A 15,319-nucleotide genomic window follows, 5' to 3' on the forward strand; every position below is an offset into this window, starting at 1 on the left:
GTATGGAGGTTCTTAATGCATTTTCCTCACCATCTCAGTATCTCTTCCACAAAAGCCAGGGGCAGTCCTCTTCCCCTGCAACCCTGCACTACAAGAAGCCAAAGCGTAAAGAAAAAGTGAGACCTCATCTCTTTCAGCTAAGCTCGCAATGGAGCTCCCATGGGGTGCCCTGCTGCTGGCGCTGCTCTCCGTCTCCTCCTCCTCCGCCGTCGCCACGCTCGCCGTCACCGCTCCCCCTCCGGCCCCTGCCCGTGCTCCTGCCCCCGTCACCGCCCCTGCCCCCGCCCATGCACCTCCTCAAGCTCAGGAAGCTGAAGGTAATGGCACTCCTTGCACCGGTCTCCTCTCACCATTTTCTTTCTCAGTCCTGTCTTTCTTGCCACCCTTCTCTCTGGATCTCTTCTTGTTCTTGCAAATGCACCTTCTGTACTACACTGCTACAACGTTTACAGAGAAGAAAATAAGATAATGTGCAGAGTTATTGCTGCCCCAGTCCATTTTTGTCTTGTTCCTTCTGTGTAGCTGCATTCTTGCAAGATTAGAACAGAAAGTTACTCTCTCAAGCCATACAAAAATGTACTGCATCATCCGGTTTGCATACGAGGGGTAGCATTTCTAGATTGTTCCCCAGATTGTGTGGATCTATTGCAAGATCAGGGACAAAAGTTGGCCATGTTTTTTCTTTATCTGGGGAGGAGCAAAATGCAGGGGACATTTCGTTTCAGTCTATCTCTCTAGTGCACGCACGAAAAGAAGCGCTAGTAGTAATTTTTTGGTGACGCAGGTCTGTTGATCAACGGCAACTTCGAGACGGCGCCGAGGAAGGTGAACAAGACCCTCATCGTGGGGCGGCACTCGCTGCCGGGGTGGACGCTGCGGGGCCACGTCGAGTACGTCTCGGCGGGGCCGCAGCCGGGCGGCATGTTCTTCGCGGTGCCGCACGGCGTGCACGCGCTCCGCCTCGGCAGCCACGCGTCGGCGTCGCAGAACGTGTCCGTGCGCCCCGGCTCGCTCTACGCGCTCACCTTCGCCGCCACCCGCACCTGCGCGCAGGACGAGGCCCTGCGCATCGCCGTGTCCCCGTCGCTCTCGGCCCCCGCCGACGTCGCCGTCCGCACCCTCTACAGCGCCGACACCGCCGACACGTGGGCCTGGGGCTTCCGCGCCTCCTCCCCCGTCGCGCAGGTCACCTTCAGCAACCCCGGCGTGCAGGAGGACGCCGCGTGCGGCCCGCTCATCGACGCCGTCGCCATCAAGGAGCTCCCCACGCCCTACCCCACCAAAGGTCAGATCCGTCCGAGTTCGTTCGTTTCGTCTCCACGAAATGCTCTGGTCGTGTCATGTGTTGCTTGAGGTTGACGATGAGATTGGTGTCGCTGCAGATAACCTGATCAAGAACGACGGCTTCGAGATCGGTCCGCAGGTGTTCAAGAACTCGTCGGTGGGCGTGCTGCTGCCGCCCAAGCAGAAGGACGTGACGTCGCCGCTGCCGGGCTGGATCATCGAGTCGCTCAAGGCGGTGCGGTACATCGACGCGGCCCACTTCTCGGTGCCGGCGGGGCAGTACGCGGTGGAGCTGGTGGCCGGGCGGGAGAGCGCCATCGCGCAGGTCATCCGCACCGTGCCCAACCGCGCCTACAACCTCTCCTACGTCGTCGGCGACGCCAAGAACGGCTGCCACGGCTCCATGCTCGTGGAGGCCTTCGCCGCCAACGTCACGCAGAAGGTGCCGTTCGAGTCCACGGGCAAGGGCGGCTTCAAGGCGGCGAGCCTCAGGTTCGTGGCCGCCGGAGTCCGCACCAGGGTCACCTTCTACAGCTCCTACTACCACACCAAGGTCACCGACGGCGTCTCGCTCTGCGGCCCCGTGCTGGACCAGGTCAAGATCGTGCCGATGAAGCTCTAGTCATCCATCGGAGTAAGACCAGAAGCTCAGATCAATCCTGTCTCGTTGATTCGGTATCGTTGTATCGTCTATGTAGTAGTGGGTACGTAATTTGTGACATTGCTGGACCTCTCTCTAATCGTGTACTAGCGTGGTGGAACTGGCGATGACTTGCCTGTGCTGTGCGTGAACCTCAACTTGTCTTGCGATTTTGTTTGATATTTGCGTAGACTTTCCACTTGGTTAGGGGCGGTGCGCACCGTGCACAAGAGCTACCCTTTTGTTTAAGAGTCAATTACACTAGTGGTGTCACAACTTGGCATGAATGTGTACTTTGGTGCTACAAGTTGTGAGATACATCTAAGTGGTGAAAAAACTTGGCTCCATCGTGCACATACGGTGCTTTTCTCAGTTTCGTACGAATCTAGCGCTGATTAAGCAAGCCAGCATGGCATGGGTCCCACTGGCAGTGAGAGAATTTTTACGAAAACCCCCTTGGAAGTTTTAATTTTTCGCAAAAAAAGACCGTGTTGACTGTACATACAGATACAGAGGTGGCCTTTCCTTATGCGTTTATGACTTGCCTGTTCGGCTCCCTCTGTACAAACGCAAAAAAAGATCATTTGGAGGCGGCGGTGATCTGGACGACGGCATTGATCGGCGGCGTCGACGATGATGGAGCCCCGCCGACGAGCTCCTGGCGAGGCAGCCCCTGTATACAGTGAGCACGGCTCGACTTCCCTCCTCTGCAGCCCGTGATTTTGGTAGGGTTTTCATCGGTTGGTTCGCCAGCAACAAGCGTTGAGTTTCGTGTTGATTTCATCTGCAGATGCTTTTTAGATGGCGTGAGGTTAAAATCCCCCCTCGCATTCATCCGTAGTGTCGTTCGTCTCTAGGTTTTAGCACGGGTTTAGAAGGGCCCTTATTTTGTACATGAACAAATCAGATATGTTACAATGTAAGTGCTGCAGTCAAAACAGTATATGTGTTACTTATCTGAATTCTTGGACACTTGTTTACTGAATTTTTGGACACTTGTTAACTGAATATTTCGTCAGTTGTTAACTGAATTTTTCGACAGTTGTTAATTGAATTTTTCAACACTGTTTAACTGAATATTTGAACAAGTTAACTGCAAATAAAATGTACATTGTTAATAGAATGTTCTGAAATCATGTTTCCACCAGATCCATCCACTTCATATGTGCAAGCAGAGGAGGTCCCAGTGACACAAAATGCACTACAAGAGGAGTGGCATGATGATTTCCAGACCTTATAGAGCAAGCTGCATATCAAATTGAGTTCATGAATGAACTGGACAAAAATGCAATCAAGTTCATGTATGAACTTTTGTTCTCTAGATTGTTAGAACTAAAGTTGAACCATGTCAGGAGCTGAACATGTCTTTTGCTACCATGCTTAAATCAATATTTATGACTTATGTGAAGATTATATGATGCTATCCTGTGCTATATGATTTCTGTGATACTATTTTACCTGAAATTTTACTTCATTTCATATTAAAATGCTTGTTGTAGAGTTTTTGACAGAAAGCTTGCTGTACAGTCTATTTTTCCTGAAATTTTACTTCATTTCATACTAAAATGCTTGTTCTGGAGTTTCTGACATAAACCTTGTTGTACAGTATATTTTTTTCCTGAAATTTTACTTCATTTCATATTAAAATGCTTGTTCTGGAGTTTCTGACATAAACCTTGTTGTACAGTATTTTTTTTCCTGACATTTTACTTCATTTCATCTTAAAATGCTTATTGTGGAGTTTCTGACAGAAACCTTGCTGTACAGTTTCTCATACTAACTGATTCAAGTTACAACAATTTTAACAGTATAAGAAATGAAGTTTGTGATAGAAACCTTGCTGTACAGTTTCTCATATGAACTAATTCAAGTTGTAAGCTCTCTTCTCTTAAAACAAAATTTTGGTTCTGTGTGAGTCAGTTTTTAAGTTTCACATTTCTCTTCCACAACAAACAGTACTGTCAACTGCAAGAATTAGATAAGAATTTGACATGAAACCACACTTCTTAATTACCAAATACTACATTCTGTACCACACTTCTTAATTACCAAATACTACATTTTGTTCACATGTTTCAGTACACATAACTCCTCTCTAAATAGGAACCGGATACATCACTTCCTGTCAAAGATTTCAAACACAATTGCAACTAATCCAAAGTACATGCACACAGCAAACATAATCATCCTATCTCTAGATTGAAGCTGATCTCTATGCATCCTTCCAGTCATCTTCTTCTCCATCTTGTGCTTCTCCTTCTCTGCTTCTATCTCACCAACTATCTCCACCAGCTTCATCTCCAGCACCTCATTCTTCTTTGCTAATTCAGCTATGACACTTCTTTCCCTCCCTGCCATGGTTTGTCAATCCATTTGACATAACCAGAAGTCCTAGCATCCTGTTCAGTCAACAAGGTTTATGTTATCAAGAGTAATTATCAACACCACAATGTACTGCATGAAAAAAATTGCACGACAGAGAGTGGTCAGAGAGGGTCAGAGAGGAGAGAGAATGAACGACAGAGATGAGAGAGATCGCGTGAGCTAACCTCAGGTTCAATGGCTCGCCGCCGTGCTCACTTCTGCACCTTCGCCGCCGTCCTCAACGCAGAAGACGACCGCCGCCGTCGTGCTCAACACAGAGGACCGCCGGCGTCGTGCTCAAAGCACAAGAACGCCGCCGCCGTGCTCTGCAAAATGGGGAACGAGGGTTAGGGATTTGGCCACCTCTGTACAGGCTTATTTCTGAAAAATTAAAAATTCCAAGGGGATTTTCGTAAAAACTCACACCACACGTGCCAGGCCGCACCCTCTGGTCGCTGCCAGTGGGACCTGTGCCACGCTGGCTTGCTTAGTCAGCACTAGATTCGTACGAAACCGAGAAAAACACCGTATGTGCACGATGGAGCCAAGTTTTTTCACCACTTTGATGTATCTCACAACTTGTAGCATCAAAGTGCACATTCATGCCAAGTTGTGACACCACTAGTGTAATTGACTCTTTGTTTAACTCCGTGTGTTGTTGCTCTGTTCTGTGCGGCTCGAGCAGATAGGCACGACACGATTAACCCCGGTCTCCGTATATATCACTCTGTGGCTAGCTAGCACGGAGCCAGATAGTTCTTTCACCTTACGTTAGGGTTCTTCCTTCTCTCGGCAGCGAAGCCGGTGTTGAGCTCATCTATTCCGATCCCAACACCTCCCCTCACCGGAGTCCCGTCTTGATGAGCGGGCGGCGGAAGTACTACTGAAAAGGACAATGAACAAGATGGACCAAAAGGAAGTTGTGCACACCGATGGCAGAAGCGGTGATTTGTTGAGATACGGGTCTAGATTATATTGATGTGTTCTTTTTAGGATCAATAATGCCGCTTTGTTGATTAAACCGTGACTAGGAATGCCATCCGAAACAAACTCCATAATGCAATCTAGAGGAACAGAAAATCAAACCTTACAGAGTTCTTCACTCATAGTCTCAAACCAAACATAGCTAAGTTTATCCGCGGCACCATTCGCATTATGTCTCACCCATGATTCCTTTACCTCTTGGAAAGCTTTGAGCATCTCCTTAATCTCCTCAATGCAAGGCCCGAAAGCAGAAAGATTCTTTGCCGGCCGTTGATCATTTTGACCACCAAAACATTATCTAGCTCCAAGTGCAGCTTCTTCGTGTTGAGTTCCGACACCACCTATATTGCCCTTTTGCATGCCTTGATCTCCACCGCCTCCAGATCAGTGATTCCATCAAAGCAATGACAGGTCACCGCCCTGAACGCACCCATGTGACCTTGCAACACAACACCCCTCCTCCCTTGTCACCATACCTGGCAACAGCCATGTCAGAGTTGGCCTTCACCCAGCCCTCTTCCGGGGGTTCCCATTTCTGTTTAATCTCTGCCTTGCTCAGCTTTACCTTGTCTCCATGGATCGCGCTCCACTCATCAACATATGCTAACACCGAGCGTGTGGTTTCATGTGGGTCAGCGATCTTTCTTCCATCTCTTGCCTCATTTCGAACCAGCCAAAGCCCATATGTGGCCTGAACCATCATCATCCGCTCGTGGTCATGTGCATATGCAAACCAGCCCAGTAGCCAAGAAAATACATATGCCGATTGGCGGGTACTACTGGTTGGGGCTCACCCATGGCGGCGCCGCCGCCTGAGAGGTGGCTATGCGGTGCCAGGTGGAGGTGGGTACGCGCCCACTCGGTTTATCGTTTTCAATTTATGTAGCATAGTTGCATAAACTTAGCTTTGTGTAACTAACTGATAGTTGTTGCACGAGTAAAATGCATGTGTGGTTCTAATTCTTTCAACAAAGTGTCGATTGGGTCCTAATTCTTTCAAAATGCACATGTGAGTCCTAATTATTTTAAATTTGTTCCGAAGTCATAACTCCATCTGACCACCGCTGCCCAGCTTGCGTGGTGCTTCGACCCTGGCCATGTCGACAGGAGGGCCCAGACGGGATAATGACCAATCGTGCATATTTGCAAAAGAACCCTTGAACCCTAATTCCTTCAGCCGCGATCCTTTCCTCTTCCCCACCCCTCTCTGGTGAAACAGGGGTGATTGATAGCGGAGGCGCTGCTTCGATGAGAAGAGGTGGTCATCGCAGGCGGTTGTCCGGCGGCGGCGCCGCTAGGATGGTGGCACGGCTACGGCAACCTGGAGATCCTCATTCATGATATGGTCAGTGCCCGTACCCCTAACCCACAATGCTACTCTTTCGTTCCTCTTGTTCCGACTTAGGCCGAATCCATGATCGAAACCCTTGTATTCTAGGACCACAAGAGGAGCTTTTCATCGTAGAAACAAACCGTGCTGGAATGTTTTGCGGATTTGGCAAGTCGAAGTCATATGATGATTGCAAAGTTGCTCCGTTCGATGGCTATGAAGTAGTACATGGTCTCCTCTCTGGCTCATTGATTTCATGCAGCAATTAGGATATAGTGACCAATCAAACATCACTTTGTACTGCTTGCTCCCTAGAAAGAATCTAGATGATGGACTCGGATTGTGGATTGTGACACTCACACATTGCACATGATAGCAGTTGTTCCACAATTTCAGTATTTTCAGTTATCTGTGGACCACAAAAATATGACATTTAACTATGTAATCTATGATATTCATATTAGTGGTACACTTGATCTGTCTCCTGTATTAAGCCCTAAGTCTCCTGGATTTATGATGACCTACAAGTACATAGGGCTGTTGTAGCACTTTCGTGATAAGTAAAGTGTCGAACCCACAGGGAGCGAATAGGAAGGAATTACAAACCCTGCAACTACGCTAACACTTAAGTAGTTACGTACGCAACCAAACCGTAGTTTTTGGAAATGGCCTATTATAGTAGGTTACTAGGAAGACAAATAAAGATAGTGTTTACTAAACTACAGACAGGAAATAAAGAGACTAAACTAAGGGAAACGGTGCTTGAGTAGTAAATGTTCTTGAGGGATTTGGAGTTATCACCACAAGTATGATGCTGACAACACATGATAGACATGGCTCTATATCTGTATCACTATGTCACTTGTATATGATCTCGTGTGGGCGGAGCCAATAAAGTACGCATCCCCACTCCGGTTATTGCACACACTCGTGCCAGCACCGTGCTTCCCCACTCTGGTTATCACAATGATGATTAAGGAGGAGTGAACTCCCCATGGACACAACATTAAATTCACCACTAATCCCTACTGCAATGACCAGGGACGAAGGGAGAATAGGGTGCTACTTGTGATAGGCATTGGGTTTCCCCCGAAGAGGAAGGGTGATTGATACGTCTCCGTCGTATCTACTTTTTCTCACGCTTTTCCTCTTGTTTTGGACTCTAATTTCCATGATTTGAATGAAACTAACCCGGACTGACATTGTTTTCAGCAGAACTACCATGGTGTTGTTTTTTGTGCAGAAATAAAAGTTCTCGGAATGGAACGAAACTTTGCGAGGATTTTTTATATAATAAAAGAGAATTTCTGCAACCAAGAACCACCGGAGGGGGGCACCTGGGTGTGCACAATCCACCAGGGCGCGCCCCCCTCCAGGTGCGCCCAGGTGGGTTGTGCCCACCTGGTGGCCCCGCAGACCCTGAAACCGACGCTATAAAATCACATATTTCCAACAAAAATCAGAGAGGACGAATTATCGCGTTCCACGAGATGGAGCCGCCGCCGTCTCCTGTTCTTCATCGGGAGGCCAGATCTGAAGCCCGTTTGGGGCTCCGGGGAGGGGGATTTTCGATCTTCGTCATCACCAACCCTTCTCTATCGCCAATTCCATGATGCTCCCCGCCAGGAGTGAGTAATTCCTTCATAGCACTACTGCAGGATGCTGCTAACGCGACACTACGATCAGAGACCCTTTCACGAAACTGTGTGCGATGCATTAATCACAAACGGGGATGTAAAAAAACCATCAAAAAAGGTGTAAAACGTTTGCAATGGAGGATGCATCAAACACGGTTCAGATTTTAGTTGCGTGTGCGATCCAGGGCATATGGTTCAGTCCAATGAACTGTTTGCGATGAGGCGGAACAAAAGAAACGGGCAGCCTGATGAAGGCGTGTGCGATATAGAGCGTACGGTTCACTCGGATGAACTGTTTGTGATTAGGCAACACAAAAGAAACGGGCAGCCAGATGAAGGTGTGTGCGATATACATCATACGATTCACTCGGATGAACTGTTTGTGATTAGGCAACACAAAAGAAACGGTCAGCCAGATCAAGGTGTGTGTGATTGAAAGAAGCATGCGCGATGGTAATAACGTCAGCGCACGGTTGTTGGAACAAGACGTGTGCTGACATTGCCTATTGCAGTGCACCCTATGGTGCAAACGCCACGTACGCGGCCGAGAAGGCGTACGTGCCCACGTTACGCCTTCCGGGAATAGTGCCGCACTTATAACTGTCAGTAAATTTTGAGCATGCGTCCCGTCACAATTGTTTTTAGAAGATCAGGGAGTCCGCGTCCCGTCACATTCCAAATTACAAACCTATTCACACCGATCAAAACCTAAACGGTTTTCCACTTAGGAGCGTATTACTATGCGGTTACAAATACTACTACTCCAAGATGATTGCACATTCCTCCTCAACTCCTCATCCACAAAAATTCAAAAACAAACAAGTCATTCATCATCGTTCCCTTGCGTCCGCCATGGCCAGCGTGAGTTCTGGGTCGAGAGATTGCCACCAGGGAGAGGCGATCCTGGAAGCGGGAGCACGAGAAATGTCCCGCCTCGCCGCGAAAGCAGCCAACATGTCCCGCCTCACGGCCGTAGCAGCAGAGAGGTCCCGCCGCGCCGCCGAAGCAGCACGGAGGACCCGCCATGCCGTCGATGCAGCAGACTGGTCCGGCCGCGCCGCGGAAGCAGAAGAGATGTCCCGCCGCGTGGCGAATGCAACAGAGATGCCCCCCCGCGCCGCGGCGGCCTGGGAAAATGCCTCGCGGGCAGGCGAGGACTCTTACAGGCGCATGTGTGCCCTCGTCCTTAGGCAGATGGATTAGATCTCCAGGTGGGCGAGGTTGCAGGATGACCTGAAAGCCTCGTTTGAACACTGTACTGACGTCATCCGGCAACTAAATGAGAGCAATGCGAAGCTCCGGGCCGAGTGCGACCTGCTGAGGGCGAAGATCGCCGGAAGTGCGGAGTAGTAGGAGCAGACCACTGCCTTGTTGAAGAGGACCGGCGTCATCGTCGAGAAACTTATGGACGAGAATGCCATGTTGCGCATCGAGCGCAGAAGGCTGGTGGAGGAATCCGTGGATGCTCTCAACCAGCATATTGAGGACAAGAAAGAGCTCATCGCCGCTCGCCGCGGAGACTAGTTCCCGCGGCCTGCAGCAACGCATCAAGAAAGTAGAGATCATCGAGCCAGCGAGTTGTCTTCCTCTTCTTTTGCCCATGTGTATTTCGGGCGTTGCCGCATGTGGCTTTTTTAATTATGTTTTTAAATATGTAAGACAATTATTATCCATTGTCATCGTCCTTATATTCATCATGCTTGCTATAAGTCGTAGTCGATGCTATATAGGTCCGTCGGATCTTACATCAAGATCCGTGCAAAACTTTCTTTTCAAATTTTCATTTTTCTCTCTTAAATCTCAGTCCAGTGAGACATATAGCCACGCCGTAGAACAGGTGCTCGGGCGCCATTAATGGACACGTTGGGAGGGAGGTGCGTGGCGGGTAGCGGTCAAAGGGCTCTCCTCCCGATGAGCACGCGCAGGGGTCGGATCGCACGCCTCCCGTACTCAAATAGCTATCCCGCACGGCACCTTCCAGCCAATAAAAAAAGGGGACGCGTGGCCACACGTAATTGGTAAGTCGAACACCCACGGTTTCAATAATACTTGTGTTTCCGATTTGTAACGTGACAGCACTTGTTCCAAAATGACTTTGTTGATTGTTAATGTGTGCGCCTTCGCAAATCCGACAGAAAAATTACCACAGCATGTTGGTGCCATGTCATGAGACCATGCCAAGTTCCATGATTTTCAAGCGTGTTTTGAAATTACAGGAATTAAAAAACCAAGTTTCTCAATCTTTCCGGCCGAGCCACGACGCCCAGATGTTTGAATTTCACTCCCATCTCTTGCATGGGACCTAGAAATTCACCCAAGGACACACATGTAATTTTTCAAACAACTTTGGTGCACTGGAGCATGTGCTTGTACTTCAAATTTGAATTATACACATTAAATGCACAGAAACTCAATTAATGTATAAAAAAGGCCATACGAACATGGAATAATTCCAAAATTTAGCACGATACTTCTATTTGGTCTAATTTGCATGTGTAAAAAATTAAGGCGGGAGAACGTAGTGTACGTATGCCGTTTCGCACACGGAGGTGACACGTTCCCTCTCGGAACAAGGAGCCTTCTTGAGGGAAGCTCCGGTTTGCAAGAAGCTTACATCAAAGCTTGTCCCAATTCGGCCAAAAAAATCACTGCAGCATGTTGGTGCCATGTCATGACACCATGCCAAGTTTCATGATTTTCAGCCGTGTTTTGGATTTACAGGAATTAAAAATCCAAGTTTCTCGATCATTCCGGCCGAGCCACGACACCCAGATGTTTGAATTTTATTCCCATTTCTTCCATGGACCTATAAATTCACCCAAAGACACATATGTGATTTTTCAGCAAACTTTGGTGCATTGGAGCATGTGCTTGTAGTTCAAATTTGAATTATGCACATTAAATGCCCAGAAACTCAATTAATGCATAAAAATGCTAAACGAACCCGGAATAATTCCAGATTTAAACACGACACTCATGTACTAGTTGCATGTTCACTGTACGAAAATGTTCTAGCAATTCAAACACCATCCTTTCCCTCCGTAACACCATTTTGTCTTTCAAAACATAATGAAAAAAATCAGGTACCACAAACAGTTTACTAGAAAGAATCGTGTGGGATGCGATATAAAATATCTTGGTGCATTGTCTTGTCTGGCTTACGCAGGAAGCTTTGCCATCTACAGTCCACCGCCCCCGCTTGAACCACACTTGCACGCCAGTTTCTCGCGGCATCGAGCGAAATTTTTTTGCCACCGCGGAAATATCTATCTCCCCGCCCCTCTCTCCTACCAAAAGCCACATTTCCACTGTTCATCCTTGCTTTCCAAGTGCAAACCTTCACTGCTGCTTACTGGCAGCTCAGCCTCCTCCCCGGCGACCCTTCTTCTTGCAGCGCCGCCTCCTCGCCGGCTACCCTTCTTCTTGCAGCGCCGCCTCCTCGCCGGCGACCCTTCTTCTTGCAGCGCCGCCTCCTCCCCGGCTACCTTTCTTCTTGCAGCGCCGCCTCCTCGTCGACGACCCTTCCTCTTGCAGCGCCGCCTCCTCGCCGGTGACCCTTCTTCTTGCTGCGCGGCCTCGTCGATATGGTCAGGTAATCCACACCCCACCCACACCATCCTCCTCCTTTCCCGTCCCACATGCCCCGACTGACGGAGCGATACCTTCCACCAAAATCACTGCCCCCCTCCTCCAATTAAGCGCCGCCCACAGCCATTTTACACGTAGTATAACATGGAGCTGAGTAGCATGCGGCCGCACGCACGAACGAGGTCGCTATGGCTGACATGCGTGTCGACAACCAGATCTTGGAGGAGCACCTCGTCTTCGAGGCCACCGTCGACGCCGCCGCGCGGTTGTCTACTTTAAAATACAGTTCGTGATGTTTTCTCGAGGTCACCGCCAGTGCCTTCTAGTGATTTGTCCTCTGTAATGTTAATATGCAATCTGATGTCCAGTTAACAGTTTGGTCCTCTGAAATGTAATGTTTAGTTAACACTTTGGTCCAACAATTGCTACATTTCGTAGTACTGCTCTCAAGCATTCTTTGTTTTGTTAACTGTCTTATCTTCTAGTACATGTTTCTATTCTGAAATGTCGTGCTCAGTTAACTATTTTGGTTCATTTGGTCTGTTGTCCATTTAACTGTTTGGTTCAGTTCTGCAATTTGATTTTCATTTGCCGTGGGTACAATTTTGTATTGTTATGCATGTGACATCAATCGAATTTGGCTGTACTCAATACATATTCTACTGATAGTATGGCAACTCTTAGTTAACGTGATCAAGATCTTCCTTATGTGTGTTGCAGGGAAACAATGGGAGACACTGCGGTTTACCATCGAGGTTTGTTCAAGCAGGGTCCTTTGGCTAATAGCACATTATTGTGCAGTTGCAGGAATCATTCTAATATTTAGGTTTCTTACAATTTGGTCTTGCACATGTAGGTCCTGCTGTCAGAGGCTTAGACCCACTGTTCGACCCATTTTGCATATGGGGAAATGAGATGTCCATGAATATCAGTCAAGTCAAGAAACTCAGAAAGATTGTTAGGATGAAGAAACTTGCGACGAATAACAGCAAGATCTTTGTTTGCACAATGAAGAAGACATCGGTCAACTATAGGATGGTACCAACTCTTTTACCTTATTTTTACCGCCATTTCAAATTTACAACAACGATTTATGCATAGCTTTGTTTTCAGTACTTTTCGAAGCAGTTCACCGATGATTACCTCTCAAACCACCTGCATGGTCAAGAGGCGAGGAAGGTATTCATTCAACACCCACGGTACAATACTGAAGTCTTGCTGAAGAGGACGAAGGTTGGGCGGGCAATTATCCATAGCCACTGGCCTAAAGTTGCAAGGACATTCAACATCACTAAAGGCTCAATATTTGCCTTCCGCTTCTGGAGTTTCCCAGATGAGATTCATCTGCCTATTTACCGTGTATGATGCTACTTTCCAAAGGTTTTTGATGCTGCATGTGAAACTTGGTGCTGTTGTGTAATGGCGTAACTGAGTGCCGAAGCTATCTGATGTAATTCGATTATGAAATCCTGGTTGCTTTTATACGGATATGAAATATCTGGCGTGTTTTATAAGAAATATTAGTTTGATTAGTACATGGATTATCAATAATAGGCTAATTACCCTGCTTATTGGGGTTTTCTATTGCAAACGGTTACTCAGACAACACCGTGGGCGATGAACTCAAACAACCCGCACGGTTTCTAGAAAGTAGGCGTGTTCGATCAACTAACAATCACACACGGCTTCCGGCAGCGAACTGTTTGCGTTAGGCCACCTTGCACAAACGATTCCACACAAAGAACTGTGTGGGATGTACATACCTACGGAAATGATTTTTTGGGATTCACCGTGTGGGATGTACATACCTATGGAAATGATTTCTGGGATTCACCGCGTGGGATGTACATACCTACGGAAATGATTTTTCGGATTCACCGTGTGGGATGTACATACCTACGGAAATGATTTCGGGGATTCACCGTGTCGGATGTACATACCTACGGAAATGATTTCTGGGATTCACCGTGTGGGATGTACATACCTATGGAAATGATTGGGTTTCCATGCCTTGCTCGATCGCACACGGCCCCAGCCTGGGTCCCACGAGGGCCTATCCCCGACGATTTCTGGATCGTGTGGGAAGGACCCCCCTATCGCCCACACTCACTTGGCGACAGTTCCAAATGCCGTCGCGGAAAGGGGTTTTAAACCGTTTGTTTAGGACGACTGAAAGATCATGGATGTCGCCTAGAGGGGGATGAATAGGCGCTTTAAAATAATTACGGTTTAGGCTTGAACAAATGTGGAATAAACCTAGCGGTTAATTTGTCAAGCACAAAACCTACAACAACTAGGCTCACCTATGTGCACCAACAACTTATGCTAAGCAGGATAAACTACTAGGTGATAGCAAGATATATGACAAGAAACAATATGGCTATCACAAAGTAAAGTGCATAAGTAAAGAGCTCGGGTGGAGGTTAGAGCAGATGCTAATCTCCGTTTGGAGCGGTGTGGAGGCACAATGCTCCCCAAGAAGCCACTAGGGCCACCGTTATCTCCTCACGCCCTCGCACAATGCAAGATGTCGTGATTCCACTAAGGGACCCTTGAGGGCGGTCACCGAACCCGTACAAATGGCAACCCTTGGGGGCGGTCACCGAACCCGTACACTTTGGCAACCCTTGGGGGCGGTCACCGGTACCCGTCAAATTGCTCGGTGCGATCTCCACAACCTAATTGGAGACCCCGATGCTTGCCCGGAGCTTTACACCACAATGATTGAGCTCCGAACACCACCAACCGTCTAGGGCGCCCAAGCACCCAAGAGGAACAAGCTCAAGGGTAGCAAGCACCCAAGAGTAATAAGCTTCTCAACTTGTAACTTCCACGTATCACCATGGAGAACTCAACCCGATGCACCAAATGCAATGGCAAGGGCACACGGAGTGCCCAAGTCCTTCTCTCTCAAATCCCACCGAAGCAACTGATGCTAGGGAGGAAAATGAGAGGAAGAACAAGAAGGAGAACACCAAGAACTCCAAGATCTAGATCCAAGGGGTTCCCCTCACATAGAGGAGAAAGTGATTGGTGGAAATGTGGATCTAGATCTCCTCTCTCCTTTCCCCCCAAAACTAGTAAGAATCCATGGAGGGATTGAGAGATAGAAAGCTCGAAGAAGGCCAACAATGGGGAAAGAACACGAGCTCAAAGGATTGGGTTCATTGGGGAAGAAGACCCCCTTTTATAGGAGGGGGAAAATCCAACCGTTATGCTCACAGCCTGCACAGAGCGGTACTACCGCTCCTACGAGCGGTACTACCGCTCCTACGAGCGGTACTACCGCTAGGGCGGCAGAAGCCCAAGAAACAACACTGCAAAGGGGCAACAGGGCGGTACTACTGCAGGAGCGGTACTACCTCCTGCCCTTGCGGTACTACCACACGACCACGGAAGTAAAAAAACTGCCGCGCCTACAACCGCTGGAGCTAGCTACGAGAAAAAGTCGGGATGGTACTACCGCTCACAGGGAGCGGTACTACCGCGTAA

At 48.3% G+C, this 15,319-nt stretch overlaps 1 protein-coding gene and 1 long non-coding RNA gene across 2 annotated transcripts; one reads left to right on the forward strand and one right to left on the reverse strand.

Annotated features, from left to right (window-relative positions):
- Positions 1-59: 59 nt before the first annotated feature.
- On the forward strand, positions 60-2,104 carry LOC109781161 (protein TEEBE). The gene is made up of 3 exons (XM_020339762.4): positions 60-317; positions 785-1,285; positions 1,383-2,104. Exons 1-3 carry the CDS (start codon positions 149-151, stop codon positions 1,904-1,906), a joined length of 1,194 nt encoding a protein of 397 aa, XP_020195351.1. The 5' UTR covers positions 60-148; the 3' UTR covers positions 1,907-2,104.
- A 1,823-nt stretch (positions 2,105-3,927) lies between these two features.
- Positions 3,928-4,656, reverse strand: LOC120964138 (uncharacterized). Its single transcript, XR_005755790.2, has 2 exons — positions 4,474-4,656; positions 3,928-4,323 (listed from the first exon to the last, which is right to left on the reverse strand). It is a non-coding gene; the product is annotated as an uncharacterized lncRNA (long non-coding RNA).
- Between the last annotated feature and the right edge of the window lie 10,663 nt (positions 4,657-15,319).

This window comes from Aegilops tauschii, chromosome 5, assembly GCF_002575655.3.
Source record: "Aegilops tauschii subsp. strangulata cultivar AL8/78 chromosome 5, Aet v6.0, whole genome shotgun sequence".
Classification (NCBI taxonomy): Eukaryota; Viridiplantae; Streptophyta; class Magnoliopsida; order Poales; family Poaceae; genus Aegilops; species Aegilops tauschii.

Coding starts and splice junctions, on each gene's coding strand:
- LOC109781161 (XM_020339762.4), top strand. CDS start 149: ATGGAGCTCCCATGGGGTGCCCTGCTGCTGGCGCTGCTCTCCGTCTCC. Junction 318..784: donor TCAAGCTCAGGAAGCTGAAG/GTAATGGCACTC, acceptor TTGGTGACGCAG/GTCTGTTGATCAACGGCAAC. Junction 1,286..1,382: donor CACGCCCTACCCCACCAAAG/GTCAGATCCGTC, acceptor GTGTCGCTGCAG/ATAACCTGATCAAGAACGAC.